Source organism: Parasteatoda tepidariorum, chromosome 6 (genome assembly GCF_043381705.1).
Source record: "Parasteatoda tepidariorum isolate YZ-2023 chromosome 6, CAS_Ptep_4.0, whole genome shotgun sequence".
Lineage (NCBI taxonomy): Eukaryota > Metazoa > Arthropoda > Arachnida > Araneae > Theridiidae > Parasteatoda > Parasteatoda tepidariorum.
The window spans coordinates 3,783,896-3,810,534 of record NC_092209.1 but is presented as its reverse complement, the minus strand read 5'-3'; the positions used below and the strand labels follow the sequence as shown (position 1 = coordinate 3,810,534).

Genomic DNA, 26,639 nt, shown 5'->3' with positions numbered 1-26,639 from the left:
CTCTATATATATATATATATATAGAGAGAGAGAGAGAGAGAGATGTCTCTTCCAGAATTTGCTATGAAATTTCCCAAGCAAACCAAATGTGTGAGTGGGGTAAGATCAGGGCAACAGGAAGGTCAAAAATCTCGACTTTGAAATTTTGCGGGTATTTACGAGTACTTTAGAGTAAAGCAAAAAACAACTTTAATAAATCACAAATGAAAGTACATAAATTGACATACTGTAGTTTCGGTTCTAAAATCAAGAACCTTCATCCGTGTTTAAATGTCAAATGAAGGTAGAGAAATAAAGAAACAAACGCGTGTAAAGGTGGTTAAAGCATTATAAAATGTGGATCTAGTTTGAGTAAGGAAATAGCAATAGGGAGATGTAAAGCTCCGGGATGCCGTGGGCGACTAAAAATTTAAAAAAGTTTTTTTTCCAATGCCCATCTGGATAATGATCTAGGTGATACAGACACCTGAAGGGCAGATTTGTTGGCCACTCTTTCAGGGGCGCCCTATTAGGTGGGCCAACGCTGCTCCCACAGTAAGGACAGATAGCACAGAGAAGGAAAGAACATCCATGCCTTGCCCGGGATTCGAACTCAAAACCTTTCTGATGCAAGGGCACTTCCCTAACCCCAACACAGACCTTTCTGCAAAATTTAAAAAGTTGTGATTTAAAAAAAAAAGAAAAATCCATTAAAAGGGATTAAAATGCGTGACTTTTCTAGCGTATTTCATCCAGTTCATTAATTAAAGATCCTTGCAAAGTTTCAGAGTCATAAACGAGGCATTTACGATTTATGTCATAGTAATAGTTACGATTGACTAATTAAATAAATTAAATAAACTGAATTGAATCAAGTTGTTACCTCTTCCTACATTTTTCGTCACCTGTGGCATCCCTGGAAGTAGGTTTGGACAGGAAACAAGACTTGGCTGGAGTCACATAGTGCAACAGATTGCATACAGAATTTTATTCAAAACTGTCCAACCTACGTGATGGCATGCTAAAGAAGTTAGTACATTAGCTTGTTAGCCGTTTAAGCGCTATCCCCTTTTTTTTGGAACATGTATTTTTTTTAAAAAATGTTAAAAACGAATTACTCAAATCTTTCATTCTTAGCTATTACAATTGATGAAGCTTAATATTCCTTTCAACCAGAATATATTAATAATATAAAATTATACATCTTNCTTGTATATTTTTTTTAAAAAAATGTTAAAAACGAATTACTCAAATCTTTCATTCTTAGCTATTACAATTGATGAAGCTTAATATTCCTTTCAACCAGAATATATTAATAATATAAAATTATACATCTTTTGATAAATATATCATGCAAAGCAATTGAATATAATTGAATATATAAAGCAATTGAAAATTTTCATAAAGACATTTTTTCTACTTCTTCGCAATTAGTGTCTTGCATGTAAACGGCTTCCTAGAGCTTGAAACCTAGCTATGATTTAGGTATCTTCCACTCATAATTTTAATGCGTCTTCTACCGTTAATTTTTATAGTAAATATTGAATTTGCAGTAAAATGTTGACAGCCAGTTTCTTTTAATGAATATTGTAATTGGGAAAGATTATAGATATATAACATGGTTCTAAACAATGGGACCATATTTGCTCGATTGTGGCTAATCCCTATATTTTGGGGGACAGAAATCCGAATCCGTTAAAAAAAAGTATGTTTATTCAAAGAATGTACGTTTTTGTGTCTGATTTTGAAACTTAAAACGTCATCCGCACTGATGACCCTTAAGTTTGAGTCCTTGAACGTGAAGATCCGATTTTTAGATCAAAAGTTATTCAGAGTTGTCCGTATTTTTTCCGCACTGTCCTACTTTTCCTAACTTTTAATTCACCTTTAGAAAATGAATACGCTGCTTAAATTTAATGATAACGATGAAAGGACATATAATGTTATTATTATTTTTTTAATTTTATCGATTTTGCAGCTTGTAAAATTGCTTCTACTTCTTCTCCTGCTCATATGTCTTTAGGGTAAATAGAATTTTGCAGCTGGTATTGCGTCTCATAATATAAATAAAATTAATGTCTTATAAAAATCACATCTAGTGTATATTTCTCTAGCACATGGGACGTAATTCCCTTGATATTAATGCTCACAAAAAAAAATTTCGAAAAAAAATTAGCAATTCGAAGATGAGCTTTGATCATTTAACATATTTGTAATCACCAATATCCATTACCTTTCAAATAAAATACATCCGCAGAAAAATTTGTCTCATCAAACATTTGAAAGTGGTATCTTAAAGAAAAGAAATTCTCTCCTGTTTTATCGTAAATTTACCAACACGATTATATTAGAGAGCCTAGGATGATATAGGAATTTTTATTTATGTCTTAACTTGTTTTTCAGGGTGTTAAGTATGATTGGGACACTCAAACACAAGGTGTTATACTTGGATCACTTTATTATGGATATGTAATATCCCAGATACCAGGTGGAATTCTGGCTCGAAAATATGGCGCCAAATGGGTATTTGGTGGTGGAGTACTATTTGCTGCAATTTTCTGTTTATTATCACCTGTGGCAGCTGGTTGGGGAACAATTGCCTTCACTATTGTGCGCGGACTTCAAGGATTCTCAGAAGTAATTTTCTTATCTTTTTATTTTAAATATTTATAATAGAAACTGAAATTATTAACCGTAAAGCATTTATTACCTAAGTAGTACATACTAGTGCGTAATTATAAATCGGCAAAAAGGGAACATCTTAATGACTTGTGACCTAGATACCCGATTTTTGCGTATGGAGATGCAATCTCATCCTTCCATAGGTTAAATTTAAATATGCTAATTAAATAATTAGTGCAAGTGCTAATATGAAATTTTTTTTAAAAGAAATTAAAAGTTTCTACTTGCTCAAACATATTTCTTTTAGTTCGCTATTGAAAGCAAATCCACTGCTGATTTTTCTTGAATATGAATATTTTGTAATGCAAGTAATGGTACTTGATTTGATTTAATTATGTATTAGATTTAATAAACATAAATAATTTGACTGCACTACTTCTTCAGTTTATAGTCGACCGTTGAATCCCTTATGTAACGATGATCGTAAAAATTTTTTCAAATTTAATTTGTTTAAAAAATTACGAACTTCACTTTTCACGAAACTCATATATAGGAGATATTATACATTCGTATTGGTCCTGCTTAAAGTCACTGGTACCAGATAGTTTATCTGAAACTCTAATACCAGTTTTCAAGTCTCAATAATGGACTGAGCTCTCAAGTTTTATCCCACTCACAGTATTTTCCATTGTGATTACTACCTGTTTTCAACTCTCAATAGAGGATTCAGCTTTCAAGCCCTATCCCACTCACAGTACTTTCCATTGTGATTATTACCTGTTTTCAACTCTCAATGGAGGATTGAGCTCTCAAGTCCTATCCCACTCACGGTATTTTCCATTGTGATTATTACCTGTTTTCAACTATCAATGGAGGAATGAGCTCTCAAGTCTTATCCCACTCAAAGTATTTTCCATTGTGATTATTACCTGTTTTCAACTCTCAATGGAGAATTGAGCCCTCAAGTGCTATCCCACTCACAGTATTTTCCATTGAGATTATTACCTGTTTTCGACTCTCAATAAAGGATTGAGCCCTCAAGTCCTATCCCACTCACAGTATTTTCCATTGAGATTATTACCTGTTTTCAACTCTCAATAGAGGATTGAGCCCTCTAGTCCTATCCCACTCACAGTATTTTCCATTGTGATTATTACCTGTTTTCAACTCTCAATAGAGGATTGAGCCCTCAAGTCCTATCCCACTCACGGTGTTTTTCATTGTGATTATTACCTGTTCTCAACTCTCAATAGAGGATTGAGCTCTCAAGTCCTATCCCACTCACGGTATTTTCCATTGTGATTATTACTCTCAAAAGAAAGATGTTCGACACAAATGATAAAACCATATTGGAAATTTAAGAATCTCTTGATCAGTAATTTGTTATGTTAAAGATAAAGCCATTGATGTGGGCGTTACCATCTACCTATGCTCCACCTACTCACTGTTGCTACGGGCGACTAAAAATGCAAAACGTAGTGACAAATGAAATTTAGATTTTTATCATAGGAGGTTAAAACTAGGTACTTTTTTCAGCATATTTTTTTGACAATTTACTATTGATAGTGACGGCAATTAATAATTTTGCTTTAAATATGAGTAATTTGAAATGTTAGACATAGTGATGATTGAATAATTAAAGAGATAACCGAAATAGAGATAATAAACAAAATGAATCGAGTTTCTACCACATTTTACATTTTTAGTCCCCGGTGTCACATCTGCGTTTGCTCCACTCATGAAGCTACAAAAATATATCTAAGTCAAAGCCATCGAAGTGGGCGTTACCTCATACCTATTTCCTATAATACGTTGGAGAATAAAGAGGAAGTCTGCTTAGTCCATTTCGCATTTATTTTATTTACTTATTTATTTATTTTACAGAGCAATGTGTTGATTTTGATTTTCAGCTAACTTACACTTTGCTACACACATCCAGGTTTCCCACGACTTGGAAAAAATAAATAAGTGGTAGATAAGATTTCTCGAGATTACCGAAAAATGCTTAAATTTATCTTTCATTTGGGAAATACGAAATTACTTCCAAGTAAATTTTTGCACCTATATATATTTCTTCTAAATTTAATATTTTTCTGCGTCTATGAATACTTATATCATCTACATTTCTCTCACTTTTGCTGCAACTTTAAAAAAAATGTCCAGACCGTGGGAAACCTGCCATTGTTTTTACTTTATCCCATCAAAATTCAAGTTTGATGCATTCAGTGCAGCTCCAGGTGATTCTATAACAAGCCTCAGTCGTTTCGGCCGTATAGTTAAAGCAAATATAAATTATTGGAAAGGAAAAGTGTGATTTTTTTTAAACTTAAATTACGTGAACTGAAAAAATAAAATACCTACTTAGCTCAATGGCTAATACTCAACCATAGTCGTCGTAAATAGTCGTTTTCACATTCTGCAATGAAATTATTGAGCAACTAAAGGATTATATTAGATACAATAGTGGCGAACCTACGACTAGTGGACCCATTTTTAAATGACCTACGCTGTCACTAATATCTTTTATTTTTATCATAGAACAGCGGACAGGCAATTGAAAGCGGAAAACATTAAAGTATAAGTACTTAATCTCGATTTGATTAAAAAAAATGTTTTTGAAGGAACAATGGAAATAGAATTTGCCTGCAATAGGCTGTAGAGTTTTCGGAAAAAGAAGAAAAAGAAAATGGCGAAATATTTCATGAAAGTATGGAAATTACGCATAGCAACTGAATTAAGAATAAACTAAAGAAAAAAAAACATGAATAAAGGACATAAATGGACAAAATACAATTTCGGTTCTCTTAAACAAGAATCTTCTTCTGTGTCAGTATAAAAGAAGAAAAGTGACTGCTATTTAGCCCGTTTTGTCCCGACTTTATATATTGAAATGATACAAGAAGTGGTTTTATGGAAAAGGTGGTATAATACACTAACGAGATTAATTGGTTTTTCTACTGTTAGGGCATTCAAAAAGTCTTTGATAGATCAAAAAGTACTTGCTCCTTTTAGTTCTAGATCTAATCAGAAATAACTAAATCATTGTGGTATCTGAGAATCTTTTAGTTCACCCAGATAAATGAAAATTCTGAAAAAAGTTTCCCAACACAATGAATGTCTTTGAAAATAGGAACTGTCCTAAATATATGACGGTTAAATGCTCTGACACTGAGGAAGGTTTTTGCTTAGAGAACCGAAAATATAGTTTGTCTATTTCTGTACTTTATTTGTGCTTTATTTATGTTGTTGTTTTGCTTTAATCTCCGTAGCACAAAGGATAAGGATTATTTTTTTGGGACGATTCAGAGTGTCATAGCATTACATACAGAAAATAAGTTTTTTTGTCCTTTGCTAATCATTACTACAATTAAGGATTAATTAATTGCAACTTGACTTTATTTTAAGGGCGTGACACTACCAGCTATAAATTTCGCAATTGGTATTTGGTCACCAAAGACGGAGAGGAGCAGAGTATCAACCATCATATTTTTAGGTGTCTTATTAGGAACGGTTGTTGCTATGCCGGTTGCTGGACTGCTATGCGGTACAGATTTTCTTGGAGGATGGCCGTCTGTTTTCTATGTATTTGGTAAAATAACTGTTTTTAATTCAGACATTCATTTGAAAAATTGAAAACTTAACCAATTTAATTCATAATTAACCAATTCATTCTTAAGCAATATAAGGAATTCATAGTTTCCAATTTCATTTGAAAAAATAATAAATCTTAGCCAATTTTTAATTTCCAATTCCATTTTTAATAAAATGTCAAATATTAACCAATAAATACAACTTTTCTCACTTTTATGAGAGATTAATTTTTCAAAAGAGACTTTATGTTTTAATTATTGATCCCTTATTTTATCAATTTGATTACAAATAGTTTTGACCACTGCTCATAACTAACTCTGGAGAACAAGTTTTTTGTTGCATTTATACAAATACTTGATTTGACCTATTTCGGGTGTGAAGATTTAAAATTTAAAATTTACTTTGTTTTGAAAGAGATTTTTTTTATATGATATTTTTGGTTGAGTTTATTTTTTGTCAGAGACTTGCCCGAGTTGAGTTTATCTTTTGCATGAGACTCATGAATAAGTGACATCTAATTATTTTCTTATTTCAGGAGTGATCTCTTGCATATGGTTTTTCTTTTGGAGTTTTCTCATTTATGAAACACCAGATATTCACCCAAGCATCTCAAAAGGTGAACTTTTATGCATACAGCTCAACACAGAAGATCAATCACAAAAGGTATCAGTTACTTTTATTTTATGCATTAAATTTATCTTAATTTATTATAAATTTATTTTTAATTGTAGTATATTAATGTTTAAATAAGTAGACATTTTTTAATATAATTTTTTAACATAAGCAATGGAAAAATTCAATATCCCTCAATTACAGATTCTAATACGAAGCTTTAATGCTAATTTTAAACAAGCATGTAAAAGCTAATAATAAATCCTACAACTTAGATAATTTCTAAAGTTTTTATAATTATTCTTATTATAATCGTGATAAAAAAATCAGATTAAAACCGGTGGTTCTGTAGATTTACGAACTATTTAAATAGTGCAACGCAGTTCTATCATCTGTTAGAGCTGAAAGCCTCTTTAATGTAATGGACAACGCAGGAATTTCCCACGAAATTTGAATTATAATTAACTAGCTGCCTTCGGCGACCAGCTGGTGTGCCTTTTTAAATAAATAGAGTTTCCAGTTCTTCGATTTTTAAATTCGTTCATTGAAAAGAAAAATAATATATAAGCAAACAGTGAATGAATTGCTTTATCATATAAGAATATACAGTGAAACCTCCAGAAAAGACCACCTCTATGTGTCAATCACCGTTATTTACGTCCACCTTAAGGACGCACGTAATTTTTTTCCATAGATTTTGTATTGAAGAAAACCTTTAGGAGCGACCATCAAAGCCCTCAGCCTTAACCAGCGACCGGGCACACCTTGACACTGAATGCGGAAAAGGTCCAAATAAGAAAACACGAAAAAGTATTAAATTTAAAAAAATATTATCGCTTAAAAAAATATTATAACTCTGTCAGGTTAAGTTCAGGATGCATACAAATTCTGCTGATTCATTCTGTAAAATCTGCAACCAGAAACTCGAATTAGATAGCTGAGAAAAAAAGCTCTAGTCAGAGATGCCAACTGTTCCGGATTCGACAACAAATTTTAAAAAGAGCGGTACACAACTGCAAACGAAAATTGCCAGATTTTCGGTAAATTTTAAAAGGCTCAACTCTGCCTATCTGTAATAAAATAGCGTATCATCTAAGTCAATGAATTATTTTGAAGCAATGGTAAAACTTTATCAACCGAAATTATTAAACCAAGAATCATACATTAAAAGAATCACACATACTTAATGGGAATCATAAATAGCCCCACAAAATATGGAATCAATTAAAATCAGCTGTAACAATTCGGAGAGTTACCAAAGTGACAATGGGAATTTGGTTACGCACTTTAGAATGTCACATATTTCGAATTTCAAAAGCTATGTACCGAATGAAACAATTACCGAACGCATTCACCATGCTCGGACATTCACCAAAGTGCAAATTTCGACATTTAGCAGAGACTTTTGGCATTTAAGAATTTTCAGATTTTTATAGCAATGTCAGAAATTTAAACTAATCTAATTTTTGATTCGCTAGACTAGTACGGTTCCATGGAAGAAAATGTTGACATCTCTACCTGCTTGGGCTGTTCTTATTTCTCACACGGGTCACAACTTTGGATTCCTCATTATGTTGTCTGAGATTCCCACTTATCTGAGTTCCGTTCTTCATTACGATTTAGCATCGGTAAGTTCAACTTAAATTCTACTAATAACTTTGCTTCCCAGTCAATGGAGTTAATGGAATCTACAAAGTCCAGGGCCGAGGTTAATATTGCCAATGTTAAAAAATGATTGTTTGGTCAAATTGAAAGCCTTACCAAGATAGAGCTGGACATTCTTTTTACCTGATCATATATATATATATATATATATATTTAATNCTAGAGGGCTCCGCCCCCTACTCGCTACCGCTCGCCAACCCCCGATAATTGCTACGCAATTACGTTTTTGTTTGCTTCGCGAACAAAATTAAAGTCGTTTTCCTGGAGATTAGCAGGCAATTTTTCTACACCAACATCACATAGAGAGAATATGATAGGATTGTAAAATCTCAGAGGTGCTTATTATCAGCATTATAAACTTATATAAAGCAATATAAGAAGCAATATTATTTAACACATTACTATGGGGCATTAGCCGGAGATTAATCTCTGTATCCGAAGCACGCGTGGCAGAGCCAAACTCAAATCATTGATGATCTTATAGGATGCCGGAAGCTCCCTATAAGGTGCTTCATCCCCCTCAGTAATTTAAATTTTAATCAGAAAAAAATTAATGCCTAATGAAAAAAGAACTTTGAATATGGCAAACAAATTAAAACATGTAATATTAATAAGTTTATGCTGAGTAATATTTCAAAAGCAAATACCATTGCAAGTAATTGCCTAATTAACTTCAATACTGTCAACTGACAAAATATTTTAGTTTCAAACAGACAAAAAGTAAATTATATAATAAAAACATATGTAACTAAATTCGACAAATTAAATTAAGCAATTTAATTTTTTTCTCGTACTGTGAATACTAATAAAAAAACGAATATGAAATGAAATAATTATGTTATAAATGATCAATAAACATTTTTGTCTGATATGTTATAAATAATAAGGTGAAAATAAAAAATTAAAAATTATTTACAATAGATCTCTGAATATTCACAAAACCTAGCTATGTACATTTTTCATAAATTTTTCTTTTCACATCATTTTGTGTACCAATGATTTGCACTTTTATGCATTATTTAAGAAATATCTCAAACATAAATGAACTGTTAATTAATTCTGGCTGAACGATTTCTTGAAAGTAAGTAAAAACAATGATAAAATTAAAACCTCCTTATATACAACATTTTTTATCAATTTCTTTTCCATATTATTCGTTTTCATTTAAACATCTTGACTCTTCAACGTTTCTTCGCCGCGCATTCCGCTGCCTCGTATTGATAGCACTACGATTATTTTCCCGGTAATTTTGTGCTGCTAAATTATGTTCTATGTCGCTGTTTATATCGCCTAAGATATTCACGGTGATCCATTCTTTATAAAAGATATAAGTATTTTAAAGTAAACTCTGTTCAATATATTTTGACAATTTGGTATGTAAATATTTTTCTGAGAGAGTGTTGATTCGTGCTTCCAATAACTCTATCCGATTTATCAAAGCTATAAAAATATATTGGAATTATAAAATAAATAACTGCTTTCTATCAAAACAAACATTTTATTATAAAACTTTAGAACAACTATCTTTTTACATTGCCACTTAAAATTATTAATAAACACTGGATAAAATTACGTTAATGAAATTTTTATCTAATGACGTCATAAACAATCGTTTGCATAAAGCTTAGTTCATAATAATCATATATAATCATTCGCATAAATAATCGTTTGATCTTTTTATAGCTTTAACATTTAACATTTTTTATGTGAGGTTTTTTTTTTTTTTTTGGAATGGCGATGCTATAATTTTGTTGTTGAATTAAAAATCTTCCTCTTTATAAACGCAATAGTAGAGTTTTCTTAATTATTTGATTCGAAGTCCTCTAAGTTTTATTTGAAGTCAGTTTGTATTTTGTATTTTTTGACAGCATTATTCAAAATTATCACCTTTCACACACATGCGTTCTCAATTTTGATTCGCTGTTTTGTGCGTTACTAACCAGAAGTCTTCTGTGATTGGCTATGTGTTATCATTCCATTCTCTTCTTATACATAAAGATATATACAGGATGTTTATAAAGTCCCGGACCCATTTTGATTTTTAATAACTCATAAAATAATAAAGATAGATTAAAATTCATAACATAAATGGTTAGATAAACTCAAAAAGTTTCATTACCCTTGTCAATGGTCATTCAAAGAACTACGAATGATCATTTTCCAGGAAGATGGAATAGGCGAAGAGCTCCAATTCCTTGGCCACCTAGATCACCTGATATAACGCCGCTGGACTTTTTTCTTTGGGGATTTATAAAGGACAATGTTTACAGGAGGATCGTGTCGATTATTGATGACCTGAAAGCCAGAATTACAACAGCAATAGCCTCTGTGGATGCCGACATGATTGCCTCTACCTGGTGTGAACTTGACTATCGACTTGATATTCTCCGTGAGACGAAGGGGTCACACGTGGGAGTTCATTGACAAGGGTCATGAAACTTTTTGAGTCTATCTAACCATTTATGTTATTAATTTTTATCTATCTTTATTATTTTATGAGTTATTAAACATAATGGGTCCGGGACTCTATAATCACCCTGTATCTATCTATCTGTCTATATAACAGATATATTTTTTCAATTAAAAAAAACTTAAGTTATCGTAATGCCATTAGATGTACAATATTTTTGGTTAATCCTTCAGGAGCATACACAAACAAATTCGAGGGTTTTCCAACTCTGGAACACGCAACATATAATTGACCGTGAGAAAAGCACGGGTTTTCTAAATCTAAGCCACAAATTGTCATTGTTTGATCTTGTGACTTATTAATACTCATAGCAAATGCTAAGCGGATTGCAAATTGCAAACGTTTGAATGGTATAGGCGGATCTGAAGGAATCATTGGGATCCGCGGTAGAAGTACAACTTCACCTTGAAATTTTCCACTTAAAATAGCGGCTTCCAAAATGTTACCCATGATTTTTTTTATGACCAGTCGCGTGCCATTACACAATTTCGGAGCATTCAAATTTCTAAGCAAAATTATAGGTGAANTATCCGTCTCATACAACAACGCCCCCTATAGTTCGTTGCGATCGCGAATTTAAAAACTCGACAGGATAGTTGACAACTTCATCAGGATCAGTAACAGTGTCAATCGATTTGAATGAAATTTCACTACCAGGCAATGATTGTTGTACTTTAAAATTGATTGCGTCAACATCTAAATTTTTTGCTGCTAAAATAGCTCGCTCACGTAGCCATGCATGATTAGCATAATTATGTGGCAAATCTGGAAAGATACTTTTTATTAACTCCTCTTTGATAGACACCATGTTGCAAAAAGTCTGTGGGAGTCGAATATATTGTGTATCTTCATACAATTGAATTTTACCATTGCCAATGTCTAACAGTTGTTCGGAGAATCTTGACGCTAATGGATCATTTTGAAGTTGAACACTCATATTAAGAGTAAGGCATAATTTACTGATACTTCGCCACAGATAAGATTCTTTCAAACATGCGTTTATTTCGCCCGCATATGTCGCACGTGGAATGATGGGTAATATTTGTCTGAAATCACCTGACAGCAGCAGTAGAGCACCACCAAAAAGCCGAGTATTATCTTTGATATCTTTCAGGGATCTGTCGAGAGCTTCAAGCGAATGCTTGTGGGCCATTGTACATTCATCCCAGATAATAATTTTACATTTTCTCAAAACTTCAGCCATGCCTGAATGCTTTATGTTACACATTGCTTCGGGATTGGTATGAATATTCAAAGGTAATCTAAGTACTGAATGCGCTGTCCGTCCACCATCAAGTAAGGTTGCTGCAATGCCTGATGAAGCAATTGCCAATGCAATATGATTTTGAGATCGAATGAGCGCAAGTATTAGTGAGATGAGGAATGTTTTACCAGTGCCACCTGGTGCATCCAGAAAAAAAATCCACCTTGTTGTGCTGCAATTGACACGTTAATTTGATCATATATATTTCGTTGCTCAGCAGTAAGCAATCGATCATTGTTAGCAACAAAAGTAGCCAGAGAAGTCATATCGAACTGGTGTTCACGTTGAACGTCGCTGTTGATGATATCTGCTGCTTGGCGGATTTGCGCTGGCATGCCAAAATTTATGAGCGGCATGTTCGAAATAAGAATACAAATATCCTCAATCATTATTAATGCCTCGTTATATACTTCTGCGGAGAATTCCATACTGAGATTTTGATTAGTAATTCTAATCCGATGAAAAATATCCTCACTCATTGAGTTTTAATATTTATTCCACAGAGCAGATGCTTAGGACGGAAAACACGCTGTCAATATTATTGAAAATAATTGACGAATTTGCTATGGAGATGAGCTCAGTGCTGCATATGCAAGTGTGAGGTCCCAATGGTTATCATCTTCCAATAAATGTAACTCACGACACGCATCAAAGAAAGTGCCGTATAAAGTACCGTTGACTTTTCGCAAGTATTGGAAAGATGTCGGTCCAGGAACGTTAACCAATAACAAACGCAAAAAAAAGCACTCGCGTTGCTTAGGATGAACTGTATATAATCGTACTAAAGAATTTGTCATAACTATGTCGGCAAATCCTGGGACTGGAGTGCCTCGTTTCCGTGGTTCCCAACTTTTTGATTGCTTATTCCATGTAAAAAATTTAGGAACATCAGTATACATTAATGTCTTTGCAAATTCACCAACAATATCTTGTCGATTACAAAGGTTGAAAAATGCAGTAAGAGTTGTTTTTGGAGCTGTTAAAGCTTGTTGTAGTGCATTCTGTTCTGTGAAATAAACACGCTGTCCATTTTCAAGATGCACAGCCAAACGTACAACAGCAGGATCCCTTTCATGTATAGGAAATTCGCCAAATGGCTTCATTACTACTTATGTATCGTCCCATTTGATAATGTGTTATTTCGTCATTCTTATTTACATTTTGAACAGCAAATATAGCTTTATCACTGCCCTTATGAACGTACTTAAAAATGTACTTGATAGACTTCACCGAACTGCATAACTCAACGTTTATGTGTGCTTTATAGGTTTTGCACAGCAATGGTGAGTATGGAACCACCCAGCGATTATCGATCTCAACTCTTACACCGTTTGATAGACGCAATTCATACGATTGACCGCCATTGTCTACATCTCTACGACGGTAAGATGGATAACCATCGATATTGGTGATAGTGTCTGTTTGACATGGTTTAGGAAAACGTTTCGTATATTTTCCATTATCCATACATGGTGACGTCATGTTGAGAGACCCACATGGACCATGGATCATATTAGTAGTCACAATGTCAAACAATTCTTGATCAACATTCGTATTTGGAATTTCCGCTGAAATAATTTTGTCAATTTCTTCTGGGCGTACTTTGTCCACCAACCAAATCAAAATATGCGCATGAGGTAAACCTCGTTTTTGCCATTCAACAGAATAAAGCCAACATTGTGTTTCACCAAATACCGAGTGATGTGTAATCAATTTCATCAGCGATTTCAATTTTTGTTTGAACACACGTGCAATGATATCATGGCGATGCATCGATGTTTGACCTGATAACAGCAAATTTTTAATTTCATCCCAGTTTGGATTGCACGTAAATGTGATAAAAAGATCTGGTCGGCCGTATGCGCGTACGTAAGTCATGGCGTCTTGAATATATTCTTGCACATGACGCGGACTACCAATGAATGATGATGGAAGAATATATGTGGTACCGATGTTGTTGATATCATTCGTTGCATCTACGTTACCGATTATGGCGTCACGCAAATGAATGTACTCCTCAGAACGAAGTTTCGCTTGATTAAATTTTATATAACGCAATCTCTCACTTTCGATTTTTACATACATATCAACAATGTACTGATGAAATAGCTGTCTGCATCGGAGAATGTTATNATTTTTGCTGAAGCGTTTTAAAAAAAATTCGAAATCTGCAAGAAGCGTTCGAAATCTGCAAGAAGCTTTGAGTAGAGTTTGAGTAGTAGTTTGAGCCTGGCAAACCAAATGTTCAGCTTCGTTTTCCTGATAGATCATTTGCTTGACAAGAACACTGGTGTAAGAGATTAAGAGAATTTGCAGACTTGGTCGATTTTCTCTAGAACTACTGCACAGATTATAATGAAATTTGATCTGTTATGATACAATACAAAACAAATAATCATTCAACAATTGTAATACACACGCCTAATCGTGCGTAAAACTCATTGGAGTCGGAAGGTATGAAATTGCCACACGACAATTCAGGCCAATTACCTCAGGAATTGATAAACTGCCTTATTTCAAGTATGAAATCACGCAGCAAGGCCTGTATAGTATATCTGTTAGAGGGAATCATAACCCCTATAAACCCTTTTTTTTTGTTTATTCTACAATCGTTGTTTCTTATCGTGCAACTCCAACGAGTGTTGCACACGATCATGCGTGTATAATACAATTGTTCTATGGTTATTTGTTTTAAATCGTATCAATGAATGTTCATATCAAATTTCATTAAAATCGATCCAGTAGTACTAAAGATAATCAACCGAGTCTGCAAATTCTCTTAATTTCTTACACATTTGACCACCAGTGCAAACGTAAGGTAATATGCATGAAGAATGTAAGAATCTGCATGGATGTATGAATATGCTTAGAATGTAAGAATATATGCATGGATTTTCTACAACGAAAGTGAAATGTTTCTTACTTTTTCTATAGTGCTGGGCTACTTATGGCAAAAAAATTAAAGGGCAATTTATTGACTGTTTATGGGGATAGTAACATTTCCCTCTGTTTTCTAGTAAAAGATTCAAAGATTGCAAGATTCATAGCAGCATTAAATGTTTTTTTTTTCTTCTCTATTTTATGGTTTAATTTTTTATTCTTTTTCTTTTTAAAATTCCTTTTTTTGAATTTTTTATTTTATTCCATTCATTTTTTTAAACTTTTTTAAATTTATTTTTTAATTTTTCTATTTTATTTATACATTTATTTACGTATTTATTTTGTGTTTTTCAAATATTTTTTTATTTCACTTTTCGCTACTTGATTATGATAACTTCTCAGTTATTCAGTCATATTATTATGCAATCTTGAGAGAAACTATACTTGACAATCAGTCAAGATTTTCTATAATTTTTGTTGACCGGAGTTCTTGCTGAGTTGTCAGACAAACAAACCTGTCGGAAAATTGAGCTATCAAGCAAACGGCGTCGTGATGTGTACGTGTACCAAGAGATGTGTATGTGTTACAAAAAAAAATCATTACCATGCTAAATATTATATCAAAAGAGCGGTTTCTCTTTTATGTTCTTTATGTTACTGTTCATAAAATAATACCGTCTAATCTAATAAATGATCAGTTTTCTAATATAATGCGATTTTGTCAAATTTATATCAAAGTATAATGCATTTTTTAGAATGATACGTATCAATAATGGAAAATTTGAAAAATCATTTCACAGGCAGTTAAAAAGAGATCCTCAAGAAGAATTAATTTTCGTATTTGTTAGATGTTCAATATTTTTAATGCATGCATTCATTTATTTCTTGATACTATTTTTCTATTACTTCCCAACTCCCATTATTTTTTTGGCAATCATCTTCATTTCTCGCTTCAAAACATAAATTTCATGAAAAAAAAATTTCTAGTTTTCTATGATAGATAGACGTTAGCCTCCTTACTTTTTGTGCTTTCATATTCAACTTAGAAAATAATTACCTACTGACAATGAAATAAATTTCTCTGAGGAGAACTTTTCGGGTCAAGAATAAATTAGGTTGCATTTATAATTGTTTACAGGTGAGAGCGAAAACTTTACAAATAAAACTCTCAAACTACCTATATCATGATATGACAGACCAGCATGTTAAGTTTGTAAACGACCTTTTGGGACACCCTGTATATATATTCTTGTTTACGATTGCTTGTTGCGTCAAAGTTAAATATATGAGAATATTACACAGGGGAAAATCTTAAGCTTATTGCATACATTCACAAGCGAGAAAATACATTTATAGATGTTCTGTTAAATGAACCTATAAATCACGTGGATTCAGCAGATTCTTAATAAAATGCATTTATTTCATAACTAGCCGCCTAAGGCGGCCAGCTGTCCGCCACGCTGAAGGTTTTCACAAATAAAGTTTTTTAAAACATAGCAGGAAATCTGAAGATCAGGGGACAATTAAAGTGTTCCTGTCCAGCAATTTTGTCTTCATATCCAGTTCTGCTGCAGATGTGTTATAGNAGATAGCTTAATTGTTCTTCGAAATAATTATATTTGTAACTGAATCATACACGTGACCTAAAAAAATCAGCAGGTGCAGTTAATTCACTATAAAATTAATAGGATTATCTTTTTTTAGATATTTATTTGTTATTTTGAATTATATTGATCAATAGTTTTTTTTAAACATACTAAAGATGTATTTTATTTGAATTGCATTATGTATTGTGTAGTCGGAAATCTATTATGATTAAAATTCATCATATTATTGTTACCCTTTATTTTCATATTATTCCTTAAAGCCCGTTGTAATAATGATCATCCTTTTAATTTTTCTAGAATGGTATTTTGTCTGCCCTACCCTTTATATGTCAAGCCCTAAGTGCATTTGTAGCATCTTTTGTTGCGGATGAATTACGAAAATCAAATAAGTTGAGTATTACTACAATTCGAAAAATCCTGAATTGTATAGGTAATTAAAAATCATTTCTACTTTTGTCAACTTTATTTAAAATTGGTATTTGCTATCTTTAATGAATATTTTCATGTTTTATACCTGTATCCCAAAAATGACCAAAGATTTGAATGACTCGATGAGATTAACATAAATGATGATTAACAATTTAAAAGCTAAATTTTATTATGTTGGTTAAGATAATTTTAATACAAACTTGTGCCATTATTTATTATTTAACAGTAAAATTTAATACCACTAATAATATTTTTAGGCATGTTCGGGCCTGCAATATGTTTGATTGGAATTACCTTGTCTGGGTGTAGAACTAAACTTATAGTTGTTTTGCTCTGTGTCGCAATGACTCTTAATGGCTGCATATTTTCAGGCTTCAATGTGACACATGTTGATATGTGTCCGTCTAATCCAGGTAACGATTTATTATCTATCAAACTATTTATTATACCCCTGCATTATTTCTCTTTAGTTCTAATACCTGATAGATTTTCATAAGTTTTTTAGTGTCAGATTTACACTTTTAGATCTCAACCCTAATATTTTTGAGAAAAGTAATGGAGATTCCTTTGCATTTTATAAAAGTTAACTTTAAATTCTTTTACCTGTTTCCTTAAAATTTTGTTTAATTATTTAAAGTTCTTAACTGGTTTCCATAGAAACAAAATTTTTAATATTCACCTAACGATAAACTATTTTATGAAAATGCAATACGTTAAGAGGAGAGAGTTTTATAGGTTTATTAAGATGTTGAATATTCCCTTACGTAAATCACTGCTATCATTTACAGGGATACCAACTGATATGCTTTCTGCCAAAAAAATTTAATAAAGTGGAAAGGAAGTCAAAACTAAAAATTTCATTATTCTGTTTCATTTTGCCAATACTAGGACTGGAATCACAGGCCATACGCTAAATGATTCTAGTCCTAGCCTGACTTTCACTTGGGGTCTCGCAGCGGACTTTGTTCCATCCATGATGTATTTAACACGTTGAATGCCGCGCTAATTATACATGGCTTGCCCGTCTGGCAAGACGGTAAATAACTACATACTAAATTTGAAAATATTAAATAGATTTTGTTAGTTTTTAAAAAGTTTAGCATGATATATTGGAAAATAAAGTGGTGAATTATATAACCCTACGAATTGTTTAGAAATAGTGGTGGATAAAACTCTACTACATTGAATTTATTAAACCAAGAATCACAATTGATAAACTACCACTTGAAAATATTTATTTGATATCCAGAGTAATATGGCATCCTTTGTAAATAAATAAAACTATTTTTGTGTGTTCTATATTGCATTAATTTCTTCAAACCATTTTAGAAACGACAATAATATCAATATTCGAATTATGTGCTTCTAATAATCTTGGCTTCGCCGGTCACCGGTGACCCCCGTGGCGCTACGAACAAACTCAGTGCCAGTCACTGATGACCCCCATGGCATTCAACGTGATAAACGATGATGAGGAAGCAATGTGGTTCGCAGTTGGTGAGGTTGCTTAGTGGTAAGGCAAGCACCTTGCTCGGTAAACAATAAATGAGGTGAAAGAAAGCATCAGTCTTGCTTTAAGATGTCCGAGCAAGTGAGCAATGAAATAAATTGAGATGATCAGCGAGGAGGCCTGGTGCAGATGTGTACTTTGATGAATATTTAATTTCGTGTTTTTTGTTGCAGAAGGAGAAGAGTATATATTAGCAGTTTTGGTAATTTGAGGCATCACAGCAAAAATGAGTAGCAAGTGGCTGAAGAAGTGGCTTGTGATGTGAATATTAATCTGTTAATAATTCTGTAAATATATTTTAATCTGTAAATATATTCTGTTAGTGTGGGGATTTTCAGATCTCTGAGTCTACCTTAATGAGTCTAACAAAGTGACGAATGATATGAATTGTGCAGACAAACTAAGAAGTGGAGTCATTTAAATGTCAGTGGAGTCAATGGACTCATTAGTGGAGTCATTTAATTGCTGTGGAGGGCTACACAAATGTTAATCTAACTTACTGAACCAAGAATTGACATAAATTTTCTAGCACTAGGAAAAACCATTTCTAGATAGCTGAGCTCATTTATGCATCATTATCATCAAAATTTATGAGGTGACTGAGGTGACCCTTTCTTGAAATTTAATCTTTAAGGTGGCTCTTACTGGTAATTGGAAAGCAAACTGGAGTGAAAAGAAAATTAAATATTTTGTATTTTAGATAAAGTTGCACCTCGTATTTATGTCTAGATATAAAACTCGGTTTATATATGAAAAACAAATTAAGAAAGTGGTAGACGATATTTGTTTATACCAAGTGGATAATTTTTTCTATTAGCTACCACTTTAATTACTTCATACCAAATTACTGCATAAAATTGATCCAAATTAACAAAATTAAAAAAACTTTCAGACTAGAAATATTGTGAAGAAAGCTTCACTGGTTCTTCAAAATTAATCTTAGCAGCATTAATGTTATTATCCGTTATATCGTTTTAACGTTATGCAAAAATGAGTTAAAGTACAGAAGATGGATTTTTATGAATCGCAGTTTTATCTTCTATTTGTTTATCCGACTTTGGTACACGAAATTTTGATATATCTGTTTCCTTTTTCTTTGCAGCAACTTTTTATGCAATAACCAACGCATTTTCAAACTTAACCGGAATTATCGGACCATTGATAGTGGGTGCTTTCGTAGCAAATGGTGTAAGTATAAATCTGCATCAAGCTGTGTTAATGTTTTTTATTTTTAGTTATTATTCCTAAATGCATTCCTTGTTATTGTTATACTGCATCAAATGAAACAAAAATGAAAATTTTAAAATATTAGAATTATTAAATTACGGACTGATGTATAATATATTTATAGCTTTCTAACTATTAGTTCATTGATTTTGTTTTTGGTCTTAGTTTAGCGTAAAAACGATGGCATAGGAAACTATAGATGCTTTTTCTTAGACGGCAATGTCAGACATAAATTAGTCGAAAATTGTACCTTTTTTCACATAATACTTTTTAACTTTTGATTCAGTTACATTTATCGACTTGACTTGGACTGGTCTCATTCAATTAAACGTAAAAACGTCGTTTCTTACTTTCTATCGTTTAATTTCTTCCATTTCAGTCCGGTTCTCACAGCAAAGATGTCAGCTTAAACCTTTTTGTGTTTAACGAACTATCTCGTGGATAATACGACCTTTGAAACCTTCTAAAGGAACTTTTGTAAAAGCTTAATAAAACCGTTTAAACAACCTCAACCTTTAAAGCAACTGTCGTTTTCCTCATATTATATTCGTATTTTACCATGCGGAGATCAGCTCAAATTGTAATATATTGTCGATTAATTAGAAACCGAAATTTTAAAGCGATTGTGGGATATTTAAAACACGTTTAGATGAAACAATTTTTATTATTTTTTGTCTTGTTTCTAGTTATGAGAGATAAAATGAAAGTTTTGAGTGGACAAATGTTTCAAAACTTGTAAATGTTGTCAAAAACATAGCCCCTAATTAATGTACTTAACATTTTTGTTCATTTTGCTTAATGAAACTTTAAAATTGGACTTTTGTAAAATGATAAAATTATAGGTTAAAATAATTCATTTATGTAAGTGCGACTATGTAAACATAAAGAGAAAAAAAAAGAAATACGTAACTTAATAGCCCAAATTTTAATAATAATTTATAAGTTAAAATAATTCATTTATGTGAGTGTGACTAATGTGACTTATGTAAGTGTGATAAAGAGAAGAAAATAAAATAAAAGTAAAAGTAACGTAACTTAAAAACCCAAATTTCAATAACAGTAACCCAAATACTGCAATCTTCAATCCAAGAAGACAAATCCCATTGACCCCAGACCTAACATTAAACAGTCAATAATTAAGATTAAAACATCAATTCTGTACTTACTTTTAATCTAATATTCACTAAAATGCGCAACTATACATGCAACACAAGTTTTTATCACGAAAACATTGTTATTCATGGACAATTCATGTAATTTATTTCACCATTGTTAATGAAAAAATACCACTGGAATAAATCCTTACAGAAAGCGTAAAATGTTAGCATCCCTGGAACGAAATCAAACGATAAACTAACGAATAACTATAATAAGATAGTATAATTCACTTCGTCAATTACATTCGGTTATCGAAGGACATTTACGATCAACATTATGTTAACATAACTATACATTTAGTTTGTTCAGTGATGCAAAGAGAAACGGACGCAAAAACGAAGAGAAAGGTAATAAAACAACTGCATTATATTTCTTCTCAAGTTAAAAAAACACATTCTTAACTACCAAAACATATTTGTAATAATACAGAATGTACTTGAGTCTAGACGCAAGTAAATTACTACTGTTTACTAGTTGATTTTTCACTATATTTCATAACAAAATAGTCACCAAATTTGTATTTTGTTCTGCGCAGCACCCGGTTTGTAATACAAGACTGATCATGTTCACGTTAAAACAAATCGCAGAATTGAATGAAAACATCGGATTAAGATGTGATAACCCACATTTTTATTATCTAATTATAAACGACCTCCTCAGGTTCTGAACTTCTAACCCTATTGCTACGGCAGTTCACTCAGCTGTGAGGGTGAAGCCACTGAATAATATATCGTGCAACGAGGTGTGCATATTGCATATCAAATTTTTTGTTAAATTTTACTTTTTATTTAGCTAATACTTCGCTCCTTAATAAAATATATAATAGTATTATTAATACTATTATAACCATCGTTTAATAGTCGACCCTAAATTTAGTTTACGGCTAATAAGGCTCAACTCTGTAGGTACTCAAAATTATTCAAAATTACAGCTCAGTTGTAATTTTGAACTCAACCCATTGTTTGTTTGCATAATCTTGGCTTCGCCGGTCACCGGTGACCCCCGTGGCACTACGAACAAACTCAGTGCCGGTTACTGATGACCCCCATGGCATTCAACGTGTTAAACGAAATTGTTTATTTATGGTTAAACAAAATATGACTATGCTCCATGCAAAGACTGCTTATAAGCTCTGATCAAATTTAAGTACCTGTACAACAAATTAGAAATGGGTATCAGAAGGTTGCATCCTGTATTGCAGTGGAACTCGAACCCGCAACCCTCACGCTAATGAGCAATTATCGAATTCAGGAGCACTTGGCATGGGAGGTCTTTAAACGTTCTTTTGAGTGGAGGTACTGGGTTCGAAACCCGCCGAAAGCCTTGATGTATTTTTGGATGCCCTTCTATAATTCGTGCAATCTGTTCTTCAACTTGGCTAGAGCCTAAGCTGCCTTTCTTATTAAAATACAACCTTAAGTATATGTAACAATAACTAAAGAAATAATTTCTGCTATCTATGGTGGGTAATGTATTTACTTTCAACTAGGGCTGTCCAATGGGCTATTGGCAACGGTTTAAGAAACATTTCTGGGGGTGATCCGTAGACATGCCATCACAATTTACAGTGTTTCCAACTTTCTACGGTCCCGCAGTGGACTGATCGTTAAGACACGGTTCCCAGCAGATCACCGAAGTCAAGCATCACTGGCTGCGGTTAGTGAGCGGGTGGGTGGCCACTTGGATCAGTCTGCGTAGTGACCAAGGGTGTGCGGTATTGGTCCTCGTTAAACTGTTCTACCGTAAAGTGCTCGACTTCGCGTGCAGGTCGTCGGGCTACCGAAGCGGGGGTGCCATCCCCTCTGCAGAGGATCAAAATTGTGATGGCATGTCTTCGGATCATCCTCAGGGATGTTTCCCAGACCGTCGCCAATAGCCCATTGTGCAGCTCTAGTGCGACGTAAATGAACAACAGCAACAACTTTCTACGCTTTACGTAAAATTTTATTCTTGTGGTAGCTAAGTTTATAAGTTTCAATATAATATTTTTTTATTCAGTTAAATTTATTTTCCATGTCACTACATATAAATGATTTAAAAGTTCATATGCAATGCCACTTTGTTGCAGATCTTTAGTGGCGAAGCTTTTAAAATTTTGCCAAAATTACTACAATTTCTGAAAGCTTCAGTTTTTAATCATCTACTACTCTATAAAATATTTTTCAAAAAGCGCAGTAATTGTCAGGCCTGATTTCGGTAGGCTACTTCCTTAATTTAGACATAGGTCTAAAGGGGAAGGAATTTCTCATTGACCGACCACAGATTCCATACGATCACGTATATCGCATGTACACGGTCTTAGCGGAGTCGAGGATCAAACCCCGGCACCTCCAGACCGGAGTCCCTTACAACTGGACTTCTGCTGTCAATGAAAAAACGTTAATGTAGCAACTAACTGAAAATCTGTATTAATTAAGAGAGATTAGCACACGTTTTGTGAAATTATTATTCATTACTGAAGTCGTGTTTTTTTTTCTTTCAGGCAAGTTTGTCAAACTGGAGTAAAATATTTTACACCACTGCAGTCATGTACGTATTTGGCGGAGGATTTTATGCGATGTTTGCATCTGCTGAAGACCAAAAGTGGGACAGTGAGAAGGAAGATTTCAAGAATGATAACACATCAAAACAGGAAATACGAACTAGGTTGTAAAATTTTGAAAATGTGATTGAAGGGGGGAGAGTAATTTTTTATTGATAAAGCAGTGAATGAATAGAACATATTTTTCAAGGGAGTTGATAAAAGTTAATACCAAAAAACAAGACTCTAAGAACTCCAGGACATTGAATTAGTGATTTGAAATTTCAACTTAGCCAATTCAGCTTCGCGCCAGATCACGTCACATCCGGAAATAAAGTACAAAATTGACCGGACATTTCTCTGCTCTTAAACTAGAATAAAAACAGCATCACAAATAGATAAATAATCCAGTCTTCAGATGTGCTTCGATTAAAGGGATGGTAAAAATGAGAAAATCTAGTTATTTTTTATTCTTATTAACAAAAAAAATTAACTTATAGGAAATATGAATGACTGCAAAAGCCTATAGAATGTAAAGTCGATATGTCACATATTTCACGTCTCGCCAGGCGGTCACATCCGGAAAACAAGAGCCAAGTGACCGGACATTTCTTTGCTTAAACTAGAATAAAAACAGCGTCACAAATAGATAAATAATCCAGTCTTCAGGTGTGCCACGATTAAAGGGATTGTAAAAATGAGAAAATAAAGTTATTTTAATTTGTTCTTATTTACCAAGAAATTTAATTTATAGGAAATATGAATGATATGTCGCATATTATAGTTTACCCAAAACTTCAAAAAATATAGACATTCCATTCCATAGGATAATGAAACCTAAAGCTTCAATTTGGAATTGGTCAGTTCAAAAAGCGACATTGTCAATGCGGAGGTGCCAGCTTGATCAGCTTTGAAAAGAAAAATATTTGAATGGTTACAAAATTTATAATATTTTTTGATTTAGTATTTTTCGATTTAAATAATTTTTTTCACCACTACGCATCAAACAATCTAAGATTTATAAGAAATGCAACTCTATAGCAGTAATAACATTTTTAAAGAGTAGGCGTAATTATCCTTGTTCGAGTAGTTTTCTTATTTAATTCACTGCCAATTTGTGAAAACTTGGGCAGAAACAGGGGTGAAAGCGAGACGGAAAAGAGGAAAGGCTGGTAGTAAAACCATTTCAGTTATAGCTAGTTTTGGGGAGGAGTTTACTTACTCTTTTTTTAAATTTTTCAACAATATCTACTTTATCTAGGACTTGGACTTGGATAGGTGGTTTGACGAAGTACCTGCCCGCGGATGCGGGCACCTCACTTCTTCATCGAAAATGGGCCCTAGGGCGACGGTGACTATTGGCTTTAACAAATCTTTATCTAGGAAAAGAAGCAGTTTTATATATATGCCAGAATTATAAAAGAAATCTTGGTAGTTAGAGATATTTCATTTTTTTCGAAAAAAATGCTGGAATGAAATGTTTTACGTACCAGGTTTTTCTCTTTTCCGTCTTGCTATATAAAGGCTTTCACCCATGGGCAGAAATTGGAGCAGTTGGCATCCCTGCTATTGGTGGATAATATATGTGTTTAATATTTTAAGCCTTATTTATTTGTACTGCATTAAAGTTTTTGAGCGATTAAAAATATTTTTTCATACAGTCAAACTCATTTGTCCTATGCAAAACACATTTAACACTTTTTTACACCTAAGCGAATTATTGCATAAAAAATTACTTTAATTTGATACTTTTTGATGCATTAATTGATGATTAATTTGATGAAATTAATTGAATAAATTTCAATTCCAAGTTTTTTCCACTTTTTATAATTAAATTAAAAAATCAAAGTAAAAACTAATAAAATTTCAAGATTAGGAAGAAAAAAAAGAACAGTTTTACAAAGTACAGCTGATAACAGTTTTTAATTTTATCCAAGTGGGTAAGAATCTTCAACCAAAAAGTTTTTAATCACACGACTATTAAAAATACAGATTTTATACAAAGTTTATCGTGTTAAATTCCGACTTTTTCAATTAGTTTAAAAAAAACATAAAAACCTATTTTTGATTATCAAGAAACTTAATTTCCTTTTTTTTTTGCCAAAAAAAAATAAACTTGAATGTTATGCAACGTCATAGCTTTAACTCTCTCTCTCTCACACACACATACTATAAAAATCTAAATCTTCCATTTTAATTTTAGAAATTAAACTTTGTAATTTTAGCTCTGACTGTGCCTCTGAGAAGGGAAAAAGTTGGTAGTAACACTATTTCATATCTACCTTGTTTCCTGGAGAAATAAAGTAGTGGGAAGAAACCGGGGACTTGGATTGTGTCGAAAATAGTAGTTAAGTTATATTTTGCGTACCAACTCAGAATTACATTTTACTAATGAAAAAAAAAAACCTATTGGCTTGTTTCGGATGATTAATTGATGGCGTCTGTGTACATAAGTTTGTTTTAAAATGTCAACTCTTTTAACTTTCCTTGTTTTAAAAATATCCATAATTAATGCTCAGTTATAAAAATTATTTGGATTCTGTCCAACTTATTATAAATTTACTAACTATTTATACCCCATCAAACTTTTTAAGGTTACTTAAAGAAAAATGAAAATAAAAAGGAAATAGCGTTTTTTCAAAAAAAAAAAAAACAATTTTTCTTTAGCATGGTACTAAATAAATTACGAAAAAATGCATGCATATATTAAAAAAAATGCTTGAGTATTTCGCAGGTAGCTTTTTTTAATCAAAATAAGACAATTAAATTCATTAAAGAGGAATTATGCTGCCTTATAACTATTTTTGGCCTAGCATCTCATTTCAGCATTTTTTGTGGCATTTTTTTTCCAACGAAAACCATGATTCGTTTGCTTTATACTTATGCTTAGACATCAAAAACAAATTCCGTATTAGATTACATTCAGCTTCAGGACTTCAAATTCAACTTCCAGACATAAAACCTAAATGAAAATTATTAATGATAAGACTAAAAAAACATTTTATTTCTTCAATTAAATATTTTTAAAATAAAGCAGTCTTTTATTAGTTAATACGTTTACACACTGTCCTTATAAGTTTTATAAAATCGAGGGGGGTTTCCTC

At 32.5% G+C, this 26,639-nt stretch overlaps 1 protein-coding gene across 1 annotated transcript in view; it reads left to right on the top strand.

Annotated features, from left to right (window-relative positions):
• Nucleotides 1-23,749, top strand: part of LOC107454680 (putative inorganic phosphate cotransporter) — a 27,470-nt gene extending 3,721 nt beyond the window's left edge. The window contains exons 3-10 of the mRNA XM_043053822.2: nucleotides 2,383-2,616; nucleotides 6,007-6,190; nucleotides 6,728-6,855; nucleotides 8,283-8,432; nucleotides 16,988-17,120; nucleotides 17,377-17,532; nucleotides 19,732-19,817; nucleotides 23,497-23,749. Of these exons, the coding sequence (XP_042909756.1) occupies nucleotides 2,383-2,616; nucleotides 6,007-6,190; nucleotides 6,728-6,855; nucleotides 8,283-8,432; nucleotides 16,988-17,120; nucleotides 17,377-17,532; nucleotides 19,732-19,817; nucleotides 23,497-23,667 (1,242 nt within the window). The 3' untranslated portion in view covers nucleotides 23,668-23,749. The remainder of the gene's footprint in view (nucleotides 1-2,382; nucleotides 2,617-6,006; nucleotides 6,191-6,727; nucleotides 6,856-8,282; nucleotides 8,433-16,987; nucleotides 17,121-17,376; nucleotides 17,533-19,731; nucleotides 19,818-23,496) is intronic.
• The last annotated feature ends 2,890 nt before the right edge of the window (nucleotides 23,750-26,639 follow it).